Source organism: Amorphotheca resinae (assembly GCF_003019875.1).
Source record: "Amorphotheca resinae ATCC 22711 unplaced genomic scaffold M430scaffold_10, whole genome shotgun sequence".
NCBI classification, from domain to species: Eukaryota; Fungi; Ascomycota; class Leotiomycetes; order Helotiales; family Amorphothecaceae; genus Amorphotheca; species Amorphotheca resinae.
In genome coordinates, this window is record NW_020194480.1 from 1,330,232 (window position 1) to 1,345,986 (window position 15,755).

The 15,755-nt window shown below is 48.2% G+C and overlaps 2 protein-coding genes across 2 annotated transcripts; both read left to right on the forward strand.

Moving 5' to 3' along the window:
• The first annotated feature begins 16 nt into the window (after positions 1–16).
• Positions 17–7,447, forward strand: M430DRAFT_270431 (hypothetical protein). The gene has a single exon (XM_024865510.1). It carries the CDS (start codon positions 50–52, stop codon positions 7,352–7,354), a length of 7,305 nt encoding a protein of 2,434 aa, XP_024718665.1. The 5' UTR covers positions 17–49; the 3' UTR covers positions 7,355–7,447.
• On the forward strand, positions 7,002–11,763 carry M430DRAFT_126397 (hypothetical protein; the record flags this gene model as incomplete). Its single annotated transcript, XM_024861985.1, has 3 exons — positions 7,002–7,306; positions 7,376–7,687; positions 7,839–11,763. Coding segments are annotated over exons 1-3 (4,293 nt in total), but the record flags the coding sequence as incomplete, so codon positions are not given.
• Between the last annotated feature and the right edge of the window lie 3,992 nt (positions 11,764–15,755).

Here is a 15,755-nt window from a genome sequence, read left to right on the forward strand (position 1 = left end):
ATTATGCAGAAACCGTAACGACGGTTCACTTTACGTCCAACTACAGAAAATGGACATCGATGATCCGGAGTACGGGCAAAATGCTGTTCTTCAAGATTCGAGTTTGTTGAAGAACGTGCCCGAAGAAATACTCGAAATAATACGCCTTCAGAACTCCCCGCGATTCCTCGAAGCACTGAGTCTCGCCGCCCTTAAACCGGCTCTGACACTTGAGCTTTTTGCACGATTCAACTCTGTATTTGCAGATACATGCTCGCGGTGGATATCCAAGTCAGGCGATCAAAACGGTGAAGTGGTGGAGGCATTCGCCCGAATCCTCCCTCTCGCGCCTCACCTCTCTACCTACCTTGAAAAATACCTCCGAATCACCTCCTCAGACTCCGCCACACCATCAATTCAAAATCTCAGCAAGAATAGCAATGGCTCAACCAATGGCCTCTCTGTGCTGGAGCTGCAGCGCATCCTCCTTGCGGCTTTTAGACTTCTCAACTTCGACAAGTCGACCTATTCTCGCTCCATATCTGGCACGAAAATCCAGACGCTTTTGCAGCACCCAGACAAACCAGTACGATATCTAACAGTCAGAATATTCTGCCAACTTCAATCGGCATCCGAATTTAAGCTGGAACAAATGATTGATACGCATGTCGGAAAAGAGGAAGCTATTCTGGGGGATTATGATGGAGAACTGCTGGATTATGGATTTTTAACTCTTTTTGAGGAGAAGAGATTACAGAACGTACGGAAGTTCATAAATACTACAAGTCAGATGGCTAGTCCTCTTTCTGTAAATTTGGAAGGTTTATCTGCTTTGGTGGTTCGGTATTCGAGCACACTACTTCCCCGACCCCAAGGTCCTCCTGCTCGACCTTCCGCGCTTATCTCTACGGCTACAACTGCAAAGAATATGGAAGTGTTCGCAAAAAGCCTTCTCTCGTCCTCTCCAATCTTACTCCACGGATTGGCAGGATCAGGAAAGACATCGTTGGTCAATGATTTTGCTCGAGAGCTCAGTGTAGACTCGAACATGGTTACACTCCATCTCAATGAACAAACAGATGCCAAAATGCTTATTGGCATGTATGCGACTGGCTCCACACCAGGATCCTTCACATGGCGGGCAGGCGTGCTGACGACAGCCGTGAGAGAGGGTAGATGGGTGTTCATTGAGGACCTCGATCGAGCCCCAAATGAGGTTATCAGCGTGATCTTACCCCTTATTGAGAGAGGGGAGCTACTGATCCCAAGTCGCGGAGAGACTATCAAAGCAGGGCCTGGATTTAGACTCCTAGCTAGCATTCGAACGTCGTTGAATGTAGCTGGCCACGAGAATCCACCTGCTTTACATATGCTTGGAGCTCGTCTCTGGCAACGCGTCCCCGTTGAAATGCCCTCTCAAGATGAATTCCGTGAGATCATTGATGGCATCCACCCAATTCTCCACGAGTTTCTTCCCGGAATCATCAGCGTTTACGAGCGATTATATGCCTTGTCTCACAAGCCATCTTTCGCTTCTAGAAGTCGAACCACTCTGGGCCGTCCGATAAGTCCCCGCGATTTATTGAAATGGTGTCGAAGACTTGATAGCACTCTTGTTGCTGCTGGCTCAAAGACCGGTCGGGAACCAATCAGTGAAGCAACGAAATATGAGATGTTTCTGGAAGCCACAGATTGCTTTGCAGGCAGCTTACAGACTGAAGATTCCCGAAGATCTGTCATTTCCTGTATTGCTGAAGAAATGCATATCGACCCGCAACGGGTTGATCACTTTTTAACCTCGCATATCCCGCGATATGACGAGAGTGAAAGGGAATTGACTATTGGGAGAGTTCGTCTACCAAAACGAAGCACTGCTCGAGTCGCCAAACCCGCCAAGAAGGCGCGGCCTTTTGCGAACACCACTCACGCCAAGCGATTGCTCGAACAAGTTGGAGTCGCTGTGAGAATGGCCGAGCCGGTGTTGCTTGTCGGTGAAACTGGTATCGGAAAAACGACAGTCGTCCAGCAACTTGCAGACTCCCTCGGATACAAGCTCACTGCTGTCAATTTGTCACAACAGAGCGAAGTTGGAGATCTGTTGGGAGGATTCAAACCAGTAAATATCAGAAGCCTTGCGATCCCCCTGAAGGATGAGTTTGATGATCTCTTCTCATCTACCGGTATCTCAGCAACAAAGAATCAGAGATACCTTGATCAGCTCGGCAAATGTATTGCCAAAAGTCAATGGAGCAAGGCGTCGCGGCTCTGGCGTGAAGCTCCAAAGATGTTTGAAAAGATCATCTCGGAATTGGCCAAAAAGGAGTCAGCCAATGAACGTTCCGTTGCCGAACAACCACCCAAGCGCCGCAAGACCGAGTCGAAACTCGAGTCACTCTTGCAGCTCAAACCTCGATGGGATAGATTCTCTCAAAATCTAGACCAATTCGATATTCAACTCTCGGGGGGTTCCAAGGGGTTTGCATTCACATTTGTCGAGGGCAATATTGTCAAGGCAGCTCGTAATGGGGACTGGGTCTTGCTTGATGAAATTAACCTTGCATCACCAGATACCTTGGAGAGCATAGCAGACCTTTTGAGTGGTCCCGGAAGCACTCCATCCATTCTGCTGTCAGAGACGGGGGAAATTGAGCGAGTGCGTGCTCATCCAAATTTTCGAATTTTTGGCGCCATGAATCCTGCCACAGATGTCGGGAAACGCGATCTACCAATGAGTCTTCGGTCGAGATTCACAGAGATTTACGTTGAAAGCCCAGATAGAAGTTTAGATGATCTTCTAGGCGTTGTGAAGGCATACCTCAAAGGGACTAGCAGCAACGACGAGCGAGCTGCCCACGATGTGGTCAAACTCTACATGAATACCAAGCGTCTAGCAGCCGAGAAACGATTAGTTGATGGAGCAAATCAGGTCCCGCATTTCAGTCTTCGAACTCTAACTCGAGTTCTCAGCTATGTCACCGAGATTGCTCCTTCATATGGATTACGCAGAGCTTTGTATGAGGGCTTTGCAATGGGGTTCCTTACTCTTCTTGATAGGGAATCGGAGAAGATGCTCATGCCCTTAATCAATCACCATCTGCTAGACAGTCACGGCAATCCTCAGGCGCTTTTAGCCCAAACGCCACGGCATCCAGATGATGGAAAGCAGTACGTACGATTCATGAACAAGAAAAAAGATCGTCAGTACTGGATGCTGCAAGGAATGGAGACTCCGGAAGAGCAGCCTCACTATATCATCACCCCTTTTGTTGAACGCAACATGCTCAATCTCGTCCGCGCCACCTCTACCAGGAGATTTCCGGTCCTGATTCAAGGTCCTACGTCGTCAGGGAAGACCAGTATGATCGAGTATCTCGCAAAATTCAGTGGCAACAAGTTCGTAAGAATCAACAATCACGAACATACAGATCTGCAAGAATATTTGGGTACTTACATTTCTGGAACTGACGGGCAGCTTCGTTTCCAAGAAGGTCTTCTTGTGCAAGCCCTTCGGCAAGGGCATTGGATTGTGCTCGACGAACTCAACCTGGCACCCACCGATGTCCTTGAAGCTCTCAACCGGCTGCTAGATGACAATCGTGAGCTCCTTATCCCTGAGACCCAAGAAATAGTGCGGCCGCACGAGAACTTCATGCTATTCGCAACTCAGAATCCTCCTGGCTTGTATGGTGGAAGAAAGACACTGTCACGTGCATTTCGAAACCGATTCCTTGAATTGCATTTTGATGACATCCCCGAGGACGAGCTTGATTTCATTCTGGAGAAGAGAAGTCAGAAAGTGGCACCATCAGACTGCCGAAGAATCGTCTCCGTTTACAAAGAGCTTTCCAGATTGCGACAGTCGAATCGACTATTTGAACAGAAAGACAGCTTTGCCACCTTGCGAGATCTCTTTCGGTGGGCTCTCAGAGATGCCGATAATAGGGAACAGCTTGCTGCCAATGGCTATATGCTACTAGCGGAGAGAGTGCGGAACCCGGAAGAGAGACAAGCAGTCAAAGAGATCATCGAAAGAGTCATGAAAGTCAAAATTGACACAAGTGTTCTATACGATGCGAACTTGTCTCCGGAGATCAAGGCATATGATACCACTTCCAACACACAAGGGGTTGTCTGGACGCATGCTATGCGGAGGCTGTATGTTCTGGTCGCACATGCGCTTCGTAATAATGAGCCTGTACTCTTGGTTGGTGAGACTGGATGTGGCAAGACCACTGTCTGCCAGATGCTCGCCGATGCATTTGGCAAGGAATTGCACATTGTCAACGCGCACCAGAACACTGAGACAGGCGATCTCATTGGGGCCCAGAGGCCTGTCCGTAATCGTGCCGCTGTCTTAGAACAGCTCAGACAAGATTTGCTTACTTTGCTGAGCGGTCTGGGTCAAGAAATACCAAACCAGGATCTTGACAACTTGATTTCGACATATCGATCATTATCAGTTTCGGATCTTGCACGAGTCCCAGAGCAGCTTCGAGAACGAATTGAGGCGAACCAAGTCAAAGCTAAAGCACTTTTCGAGTGGTCAGACGGAAGTCTTGTCCAAGCTATGAAGGAGGGACAATTCTTTCTCCTTGATGAAATCTCCCTTGCTGATGATTCGGTACTCGAGAGACTGAACTCTGTCCTGGAACTTAGCCGAACTATCTTGCTTGCGGAGAAGGGTGTTGATGGATCCTTCGTTCGGGCTGCCGATGGCTTTCAATTTTTTGCGACCATGAATCCTGGTGGCGACTACGGGAAGCGAGAACTTTCACCAGCTCTACGGAATCGTTTCACCGAAATCTGGGTGCCTTCCTTATCAGAACATGAAGATGTCCTGCAAATCGTGGAAGCGAAGCTGAACAACAAGTTGAAGCAATTTGCCAAAGTCATGGTTCATTTCGCAGAATGGTTCGGCCAGACTTATCGCTCATCTGCTTCAACTTCCATCTCCGTCCGTGACGTGCTTGCGTGGGTCAAGTTTATGAACGGGTGTACCACTACAGATCCATATTTTGCAGTTCTCCATGGCGCTGCTATGGTTTACATAGATACTCTGGGTGCCAATCCCTCAGCGCTACTTGCAATAAACCCGGAAACTATTCTTGAACAACGAGCCAAGTGCCTGGAGCAACTCAGCAAGTTGCTAGACCACGATGTCAGCACCATCTACTTCAGCCCAACTGAATTGGTCACCGATACACATTGCCTGACAATTGGACAATTTTCAATAGCGAAGCAGGCTGGCTCCGATGCAGACCCTGGATTTGCCTTCGGAGCCCCGACTACAAAACTGAATGCTATGCGGGTAGTACGGGCACTGCAGGTTCAGAAGCCAATTCTCATTGAGGGCAGCCCCGGTGTTGGCAAAACGACTCTGATTGCTGCACTTGCACGTGCATGCGGCAAGCCCCTGACCCGAATCAATTTGTCTGAACAAACCGACTTAATGGACCTTTTCGGATCAGATGTGCCAGTTGAGGGCGCCGAGGCTGGCCATTTTGCATGGCGCGATGCACCATTTCTTCAAGCTATGCAAAGAGGGGAATGGGTACTCCTGGATGAGATGAACCTGGCCTCGCAATCTGTGTTGGAAGGATTGAATGCTTGTCTCGACCATCGTGGTGAAGTTTATATATCGGAACTCGACCAAACCTTCAAACGCCACCCCAATTTTTCCGTATTTGCCGCCCAAAACCCTCATCATCAAGGTGGTGGTAGAAAGGGTTTACCAAGCTCTTTTGTTAACCGATTTACTGTTGTCTATGCTGATGTGTTTAGGAACGAGGATCTCGAATTAATTTGCAGGCATAATTATCCGGCTGCGCCATCCGATACCCTTTCCACTATTATTAGCTTTGTCTCTCAGCTCGAGCAAGAGGTTGTCCATAAGCGTAAATTTGGGTCTCAAGGCGGGCCTTGGGAATTCAACCTACGCGATATCTTACGTTGGCTACAACTACTCGCATCAACCACCCCATTTCTCGGAGGGAGAAACCCAGCAGATTTTCTAAACTTGATTTTCCGATTACGCTTCAGAACTCCTAGAGATCGCCAAGAAGTTGACAGGATCTTCACCCAGGTATTCGGTACTAATGTCCCTTTCCGTCACTTTTTCCAGAATATGAGCCCGAGGGCTTGCCAAGTCGGTATTGCGTATATGCCCCGGGATGAACTCGTGCAGCGCCTGCCATTCCCCCCAGTGCGTCTCACCAACCGTTTGCCCGAAGTTGAAGCGGTGATGATCTGCGTCGAGCAGAACCTGCCATGTATAATAGTTGGGCCATCCGGTTCCGGGAAGACGGCGATAATACAACACATTGCAGCGATTAGTGGCAAGTCTCTAGTCGTCTTCCCGCTCAATGCGGATATTGACACAATGGACCTGGTTGGCGGCTTTGAGCAAGTTGATCCTCAACGAGCTGCCAGTGCTTTCCTTGAAGAACTGAAGGAATTTCTGGATAGCCGCCTTCTGCGTTCATTGCCAGCGAAGGTTCCTGATGAGGCAATCACCCTTTTAGAGCTGCTGAAGGATAATGTGCAAACCTCTCAGACTCTTTTTTCGGATCTCGCTCAACTTCTTGAGGCTCTGGAAAGCCAGACTTCATTGTCTGAGTTTGGAGATCTCGCACGCAGCTGCAAAACATTAGCGGAAACACCTATGACTCTCGAGAACGCTCGATTTGAGTGGGTTGATGGTGTTTTGGTCAAGGCTCTGCAGCAAGGCAAATGGCTCGTCCTCGATAATGCTAATCTTTGTAGTGCTTCTGTTTTGGACAGACTGAACTCTTTGCTTGAACCAAATGGTACGCTCAGCATCAACGAACATTGTGGCCCAGATGGAGAACCAAAGATCATTAGACCACATCCGGATTTCAGAATTTTTCTGACTATGGATGCTCGATTTGGGGAACTCTCCAGGGCCATGAGAAATCGTGCCATCGAAATATTCCTTAGCCCAGCACAGACAATGGATAACACTAATGATACCGTCGTTGCTGCAATGCCAGAATCAGCTATGCAGCGATATGATGGAGTTTCAAAAGTACTGGAAGCTGAGACTTCCGATGCAGACCAACTGCGACTTCTAAACCAGGTCGCTTTGGACAACCTAGCCTGGTCTGATATTCCACTCCTACCAAGATTTGCGGAAGCCTTCGGGCGCAGTCAATTTTCAGTATCTGCTGAACAACTGTTTGCAATATGCAGACCGTACATACAGATATACCAGAGCAACAATGACCTCAATTATCGAGCAGCGATTGGAGAGATGTTGGATAAATTTGCGGCGAAGACGGGGCTATCAAAAAGCTTCAGAGACGCACAGGTTAGTGACCGTGCCCTCTCTTCCATAGCATATAATGTACAATACTGATAGGTTAAATAAAACTTGTAGATCATCCATCCGCTCCAGAATTCACCGTTGGTCCCGCTGTTGCAGCAGACGTCCGCCCAGATCTATTGGCTCTCGGCCTTGTTTGAGCTGAAGCTGTCCACGATTACTGCAACCGAGGTTATAAATGAACAAGGAGCCGTCATTGAAACACTCAAACCGTCGAAAATGAACCGTTTACAGCGCTCGTTGGTCAGTTCACGCGTAGCTGCTGTAGCGAATGACTCGACAGTTGGAGTTTCGAGCTTTCTGTCCAATACTATGGCTGTTCTCCGTGAGTACTTGAAGGAGCATGTAGAAGTGGATGATTGGAAGGTTAGTATATTCTATAATTGCTGTGGGAATCAGATATCTCTCTATCAATCTCTGGAAGTCCGGTTCAGATTGTAGCCCCGCCCATCTGCCCCATATCCTACAGTTCAGTACCTGCGGTAGGTATCCAAACTCTTCGCTGACTCTTCTTCAGTTGCATAAGAAAATATTGACTACCCTTCTACAAATTTGGTGGGATACCTATCATCTCGCCGCCTCCACGAATTTCGATGAATCTACATTCCAGGCCCATCTAGCAATCGGTAGCAACATGCTCTCCCAATTGCCCGAAAACGACCCAGTTATCACCTTCCGACAGAGTCTAGAGACATATTTAGACTCGGGTTTTAAACTAACAACTGGCCTGAGCATGGAAATATTATGGAAGCATCTACGACCCATCGTTGTCTCCAACTTCCAAACCATGGAGACGTTGTTGGAAATGGAAAAACTAGCTTCACGATTCGATTCCTTGAAATGGAGTGCTTCTATTTCTGTCTCAGAACTGGGCGGAATTATGAATTCATTGGTTAAAGCGTACCGCCTTGTTCTTACGTCCAAGGTTGATGGTTCCGCTCTTGTCAAGACGTTGGACACAGAGCTTTTGAAGTTAGAAGAGAGCGTTGGTAAAGAGAAGGCTGATATCAAACCGTTCTTCACTTCTCAATTTGAGGGACTGCGACAATTTAAAACTCTCGAAGTTATGCGATTGAACCAACATGCCGATGATTTGATCGATGTCGAGACCATTGTCCTCGCAAATTACCCAACGACTTCAGAAATGCGACTAAGCAGCTCGACTGAGACTTCGCGCCCTTTGCAGGTTATTGATTATCTCTGGGGCCCTGGAGATGGAATACAGCCCACCATGGATTCCTTTTCAGCCAAACTATTGAGCAGGTTGAATGAAGTGGGAGAGGTCGATCTCAAGAGTCTCAAGCTATTGGAGTCAGAGCTTCCGATTTTGGGAGAAAAGCTTGCTTCCTCAACCGGCACTATCTGCCGAAGGCAGCTATTAGACGTCAATAGGAGCCTCTTTGACCTCGTTGTCATGATTCTTACTGTTCACGGAGGAGCTGATCAATCAAAATATACTGAAGTCATCCATTCGAAGATGATCGGCACCACTGACCTCCAAGAGGTCCCACTTCACGACTTCGGCGAATTTATCGGAGAGCAGCGTCAAAGTGATATTCTGCCTTTCGATAAGGACGAGCAAGGCCAGATTAGTGGGGTCATCAATACCAATTTCCGCCCGGCTCTTGTTTGTATAGCGGCATCGGATGCACAGCCTCAGAACCAGATGCAATTTTCAGCCCTGGCATGGATATACTTTGCCATAGGATGCATCAAACTCTACGTCCCTGACCGGCCGTTCGACCCAAATAAGAGACAGCGACTGGAGCGCGAACGACACCTGAAATTGAGAGAGACTCTACAAAACCGACTGGCTGCCCTCCAGCAATTTGAACATCTCGTGACAGGTCAGAACTACAACCTTCGATGCCAGCTTCTTGAGGAAGAGATTGCAGAGGTCGGGGAGCCTACTGGTGTTCTGCAAGAGATTTACCGCCCTGAAGTCTCAGAACTGGATCAACTCCAAGGAGAGTTTAAGAATCTTTTGACGACCATTGTTCAGTCAAACCCCCATGAGAAGGTGCTAAGCTACTTCAACGGTGATTCTTCGAGTGGATTGCAAGAAATCAAACTCATGCAGAATAATGTCCTTCAAGTCATTCGACGTCTGTCAGAAAGGTTCCGGGCATATAATGATCTCACTGCACCCGTCATCAACATGCTTCGATGTTTGCAGATTGGTCTCTCCATGGCGACCGTCGCAACGCCCTCTTCATCCCCGGTTGCGAATCCTTCTCCTGCGAGCGATCCTGTCCCGGTACTCAGCTCCATGTCACCTTTTCTTGGAGCCAACGGTTCTTATCGTATCCCGTATGACGACAATCTCGTCTCAAGTCACCCTATGGAATACTTAACTGCAGCGTCAACCGTTACTACAATAGAGGGTATTGATTCCCTTGATAGTATTCATAGACAACATCTTCTCGAGGCTATTCATGGCTGTTACGAGCGGTGGGAAAAGAGGTTGGAATCAGACAAACTTGAAGCAGATTCCAAGTCTGGGTTATATCGCTTCAGAGGAAGTGCTGAAGATGAGGAGGAAGAGGATCAGGAACAATTTAACGAGCTCTTCCCCTCGTACGAGGACGATTCGTCTGATTCAACGAACGATAGCTCTTCGGCTCAGACGGCCAGAGATTCGGCGGTACAGCTTGCGAAGGTTCACTCGAGTATCTTTTTGGGTGGCAGTACACCCTCTGAGAGCGTATTGTCTCTTATTCGACAGATATCAGTGAAACTCGGCTCTCTTCACGAAGACATGACACCTAGTGAAGAACGGAATATGACTAGCACTCTGCTTCCAGGAGCTTTGCTACTTTTGAATGACAAAATCGAAGCATTAAGCACGACAGCAACCGTCTCCGAGTCGTACAATTTCTACACAGATGCGAACCTACCAGAGACTCGAAAGTTGGTCAACCTTGTCCACCAAATTCAAGCACGATTCCGTGAACTTCAAGCTGTTGACGAAATCGGTCACATGCAGCCTTTGGAAGACGTTCTCGTCTCTTGTCACGAATTGCTTCAATTCAGGCACACCGAACCTCTCGCCAAGATCATTACCAAAGTGGAGAAAGTTCATGGATTCATGCATGAATGGCAATTCGGTGGTTGGGCTAGCCGTGCAAACTCTGCCTTAACGCTCTACGATGGTATTACGTCCACGATTGTCAGCTGGCGCCGATTGGAATTGACAACCTGGGCGAAGCTATTCGAAATGGAGTCCAAGAAGTGCGATGATGATGCAAGGTCGTGGTTCTTCGTTGCCTATCAAGTCGTCATTGCTGCACCACTCTCAATATCACGATCTAGCTCTGAGGATGAGCTCAAGAGCTATGCCCAGAAGCTCCTGAAAGACCTCGAAACCTACTTCTCAACTGCAATCATCGGTCAATTCGTGCAGCGTCTTCAGTTACTCAAGCAGCTGCAAAAGCATCTGGAACTCTTGGTGCTCGAGGTTCCCCAAATGTCAATTATCAACAGCGCTCTCGCGAACTTCATCGCACTTTATACCCGCTATGAGAAGCCGGTAGAAGAGAATTTGAAGAAGGGTAGAGTTTCGTTGGAGAAAGCAATGCGGGATGTCATACTCCTTGCAACCTGGAAGGATACAAATATTGTTGCTCTAAGGGACAGTGCCAAGAGATCTCATCACAACCTGTTCAAGATCGTCCGGAAATTTCGCGCACTGCTCGGGCAGCCTATGGAGTTCGTCCTCAAACAAGGATTGCCAGACGAGACTACAGCGGAGACTGAGGAATCGGGTTATGATGCACCAGTCCAGTTCCCAACTGTCGACCTATCGGCGTTAACTTTGTGCGCTGAAACTGTTCCCAAATGGTCAGAGAAGAGCAAGAGGTTTATCAATGTCTCTAAGACGGTCAGCATGATGGCAGACGCAAGTCAGATACCGGACTCCGCAGTGGAAGGATCTACGTACCTCAACTCGTTCCTTGCCAATATTATCACATCAACTGCGGAACTGCAGAAAGCGACTCCATCAATCCTCACTGAAGACAACAAAGATGCAGTCAAGCACCTCAAATCCAGGAAACGCAAGCTCTTTGCGGATACCTTGAAAGATCTTCGCCAGATGGGGATCAAATTCAACTTGGGCGTCGATGCCTTGGCAAAGCAGGACTCACTCTCAATCACACTGGCTAGTACAAAGCCTTTGCCATCAATCCAAGGCTTCATCCCTGAGAATCTTGAGTATTATTTCCACAAGTCTCTTGACCTTACACCCCGGGCCAGGGAAGCTGCACATCAACATTCAGAGGATCTCAGCGGCGCTGAAGTTGCTAGAAGCATTGGTTTCCTTGAAGGACTTCTCCAAGTGGTTGTTGCGCAACGAAATGTCCTTTCGGCTGCAGTTGTGAACATGACAACAGTCGAGCATGCAGCTAAACTTGCAAAGGCACTCTGGGCTCCAAATTCCTACGGCATAAGAAACGTTGAAGTCACTTCGACGATTGGAAAGCTCCTATTATGGATGCCAAATATATTGAGTGTGGGCTTACAGCTCGTTCAGATACACGCTAATCTGGGAAAGATTGACAACAAAGCTGTCGAAGAAAGCCTCTCATCCTGGAACAATACTTTCAGGGAACTTTTCACGCAGTGGGAGGCTCTGCCTGAGCTACCATCCGATATAGTCTCAACCGAACGTGAGGTCCTTGAGAAGCTTATCCAAGATTCTATTACAAAAGTCCGCAACCAACTGGGTCTATTGAGTAAGCAGCGGCCGGATTTGAGCTTCATTCTAGACCAGATACTAGTTTGGTGTAAGCTCGAGGAGACCAACACCAAGGATTACCCAGATATGACGATAACGGATCTCGATCAAAAGCTGTCTGTCGTCTGTGATGCCATTCTACGAGCTATCGAGAAGCAACAAAAATCTCTCAGTGATCTCCCGACTTCAATTGATGATCCCGGATGGCTCGTCAAGAACGACGCAGCTCTTGCCAACAATATCAAATCCCTTCATTCCGACGAGATCACCAAACAATTGGAGCAGGCCTTCGAGATCCTTCGGAGCCTCAATCTCAAAGATGATAAGACAAGCAAGACTGCCGCAGCTCTCTTCGCCGTTGCCCAGCCAATTATTCAGCAATACTACAATATCCTTCAACAGAGCGTTTGCCGGTACGCACAATTGCATCGTGCCACTTGCAAGTCTTCCTACATCCTAGCCAAGATATTCAACCAAATTGCTTCTCAAGGCTTCTGCACGCCATCCGAGAAATCAGATGCTCAAGATGGCAAGACCGAAAAACTCGAAGGCGGTACCGGACTCGGTGATGGAGAAGGCGCTGAGGATATCAGCAAAGATATCCAAGATGACGAGAACTTGGATGAGTTGGCGCAAGAGCCAAATACGGGTGAGAAAGGGGAGATGGAAGATGAGAAAGATGCAGTGGATATGGCAGATGGAGAAATGGAGGGCGAAATGGGCGAAGGTGAAGAGAAAGAGGACGATGGAGAAGGATCCGGAGATGAAGAAAGTGGTGATGAGATGGATGAGGAGGCAGGTGATGTTGACGACTTGGATCCGAGTGCTGTGGATGAAAAGATGTGGGATGGTGATGGGGAGAAGGCCGATAAGGATCAAGAAGGTGATGAGTCGAAAGGGAAACAGAGCAAAGATGAGCAGGTAGCTGCGCAGGAGAATAATAAGGAAAACGCGGAAGGAGATGAAGGAGACGAGGAAGAGATGGAAGGTGCTGAACAGGGCGAGGAAATTACACAGCAGGAAGATGCAGAAAAGCATGATCCTCATGCCCAGGAGGGTGAGGTTCTTGAATTGCCTGACGATATGGAGTTAGATGGAGATGGAGACGAGGACAGCGCTGATGGAAGCGATGATGGAATCAATGATATGTCAGATGTCGAAGACGACGCAAAAGAAGGAGAGGAGGTACAGAACGATGGCAAAGAAGAACCCGAGGGAGAGAACATGGACCAACAGGAAGACCAAGATATGGGTTCTGAGATGGATGTTATTGATCTAGACGAGGAGAACGAGGAAGGCGGTGACAAGACTGAGGAGGCTGGCGAGAAGGCTGAAGACGACACCGAAGAACAGCAGCCTGATGATGATGAAGGTCTGCTTCGTGACAGGAACGACGATGCTACAGCAGATACCGACAATGCTGTTCCGAGTGAGGTTCAGGGCGTGGGAGAAGATCAAGATGACAACACGGCAGAAGACAATGCTGAATCTGCTAGCAAAGCACAGCGGGAAGATGGAGGCAAGGGCGGAGACTCTTCTGAACAGAATGAGGCTGCGACTGAAGACGGCGAGAAGGGTAGACAAGCAACCGGTGACGCACCTCAAGATGCCAGAGATGAGACTCAGGATACCGCTGCTGCTCAGCCTTTCAAGAAGCTAGGTGACGCATTGGAAAGCTGGCATCGACAGCAAACACAAATCAGGGAAGCTCCGGAATCGAAAGAGCAAGGTGAAGATCAGAAAATTGATACGAATGCTGAAAGTTCTGAATTTCAACATTTGCAAGACGAGGAGGCAGAGGCCGACACACAAGCCCTGGGTACTGCTACTGAAGAGCAAGCTAATGCCCTCGATGAGTCCATGGCTATTGATTCTGAGAGCAAAGAGATGCCAGAGCAGTTCCAACCTGACGAGGTCGAGCAGGATGACAAGAATCAAGAAGATGTCATGGATCTAGAAGAGTCTCCCGAACCTCAAGAGCAAGATCCTTCCGATGCATACGAAGGTCGTGCCGGTGCGTTGATCAACCAAGCCAAGCAAGATCGTGATGATGATCTAGACGACCCTCGTGCTCAAGCACGACAAGATCTGGAGGAAGAAGTTGAAGAAGTCGACAACCGACTAGAAAGCACCCATCTGGACGTTCCAGATGTCGAACTTCGCTCAGCAGCCGATGCCCGTCAATTGTGGACCCACTACGAAGCTCTTACCCGTGATCTGTCACTCTCCTTGACCGAGCAGCTCCGTCTCATCCTCGCTCCCACCCTTGCAACCAAGATGCGGGGTGATTTCCGCACCGGCAAGCGCCTCAATATCAAACGTATCATCCCCTACATCGCCTCGCAATACAAGCGTGACAAGATCTGGATGCGTCGCAGCGTACCCTCAAAACGCAGTTACCAGATCCTGCTCGCAGTAGATGACAGCAAGAGCATGGGTGAGTCCGGAAGCGGCGCCCTCGCATTCGAGACGCTCGTCATGGTGTCCAAATCCCTCAGCATGCTAGAGGTCGGCGAGATATGCGTCGTAGGATTCGGGGAGGATGTCAAAGTCGCGCATGATTTCGACACGCCGTTCAGTTCTGATGCCGGGCCGAGGATCTTCCAGAACTTCGGCTTCGAGCAGACCCGGACTGATGTGACCAAGTTAGTCAGGGAAAGCATTGATCTTCTCCGCGCGGCGAGACAGAAGGCAAGTGGCAGCCCAGCGGATCTTTGGCAGATGCAGCTCATTATCTCGGATGGAGTGTGCAATTCTTCTGAACATGAGCCTATCCGAAGGTTGTTGAGAGAGGCTCTCGAAGAGAGAATCATGATGGTGTTCGTCATTGTTGATGATTTGAAGAATAAAAAGAAAGGAGAAAGTGTCATGGATTTGAAGGAGGCCAAGTTCGTCAAGGATGAGGTGACGGGCGTCTCGAATGTTAAGATTGAGAGGTATCTGGATACATTCCCATTCCAGTATTATCTGATTGTCAGCGATGTCAAGGAGTTGCCGGGTGTTTTAGCGACGCTTTTGAGACAGTGGTTTGCTGAGGTGGTGGATTCTTCCAGTTAGAGGGTTTAATATTTGTTAGGTGTTTATGTGAATTTTGTAAATTTTGAGGAGTTTGGCATTTGTAGGCGTTTAGATAGGAATTAAAAGTGCCTTGAAATCATTCATCTCATTGCGGATTGATTCCTATTCTTGATATTGTGGCTCTGATTTATAACTATTCATATCCTTATGTAAATAGTATGAACCTACCTACCTAAGGTACCTACCTACCCAGATAAGTAGAGAAAGCCTTATGTCCTCATTTATCCTGTAGCTATATTAGCTATACTTACCTGCCCTACCTAGGTAGGCACTTACTGCTTACTCTCTTCTCCTTTGACCTTAACCCTTTAAGTTTCCATACTCAGATTAAGGATCTAACCCCAAAACGACCCTTTCTTTTTTACCGCTATAGACAAGTAATAGCAGAGCCGCCCTATCATAGTCGGTCAAGTTTCCGGAATGAAGTCCACTAAGTGTTATAGCTCAACCGTGGCCCCAAAGTGAGCTCGCCTTCACTCTGTGAGGTTGCGAGATAGTGGTCACGTGCAAGAAGTCCTGCCCTCTTCTGCTTTCATCCATAACAAGTAAAAGATGCGGCTAAATAGGCCTTTTCGATTACAAAATCTATATCGATATTTTACAGAGTTGAGAAAAGTGGGA

Coding starts and splice junctions, on each gene's coding strand:
- M430DRAFT_270431 (XM_024865510.1), top strand. CDS start 50: ATGGACATCGATGATCCGGAGTACGGGCAAAATGCTGTTCTTCAAGAT.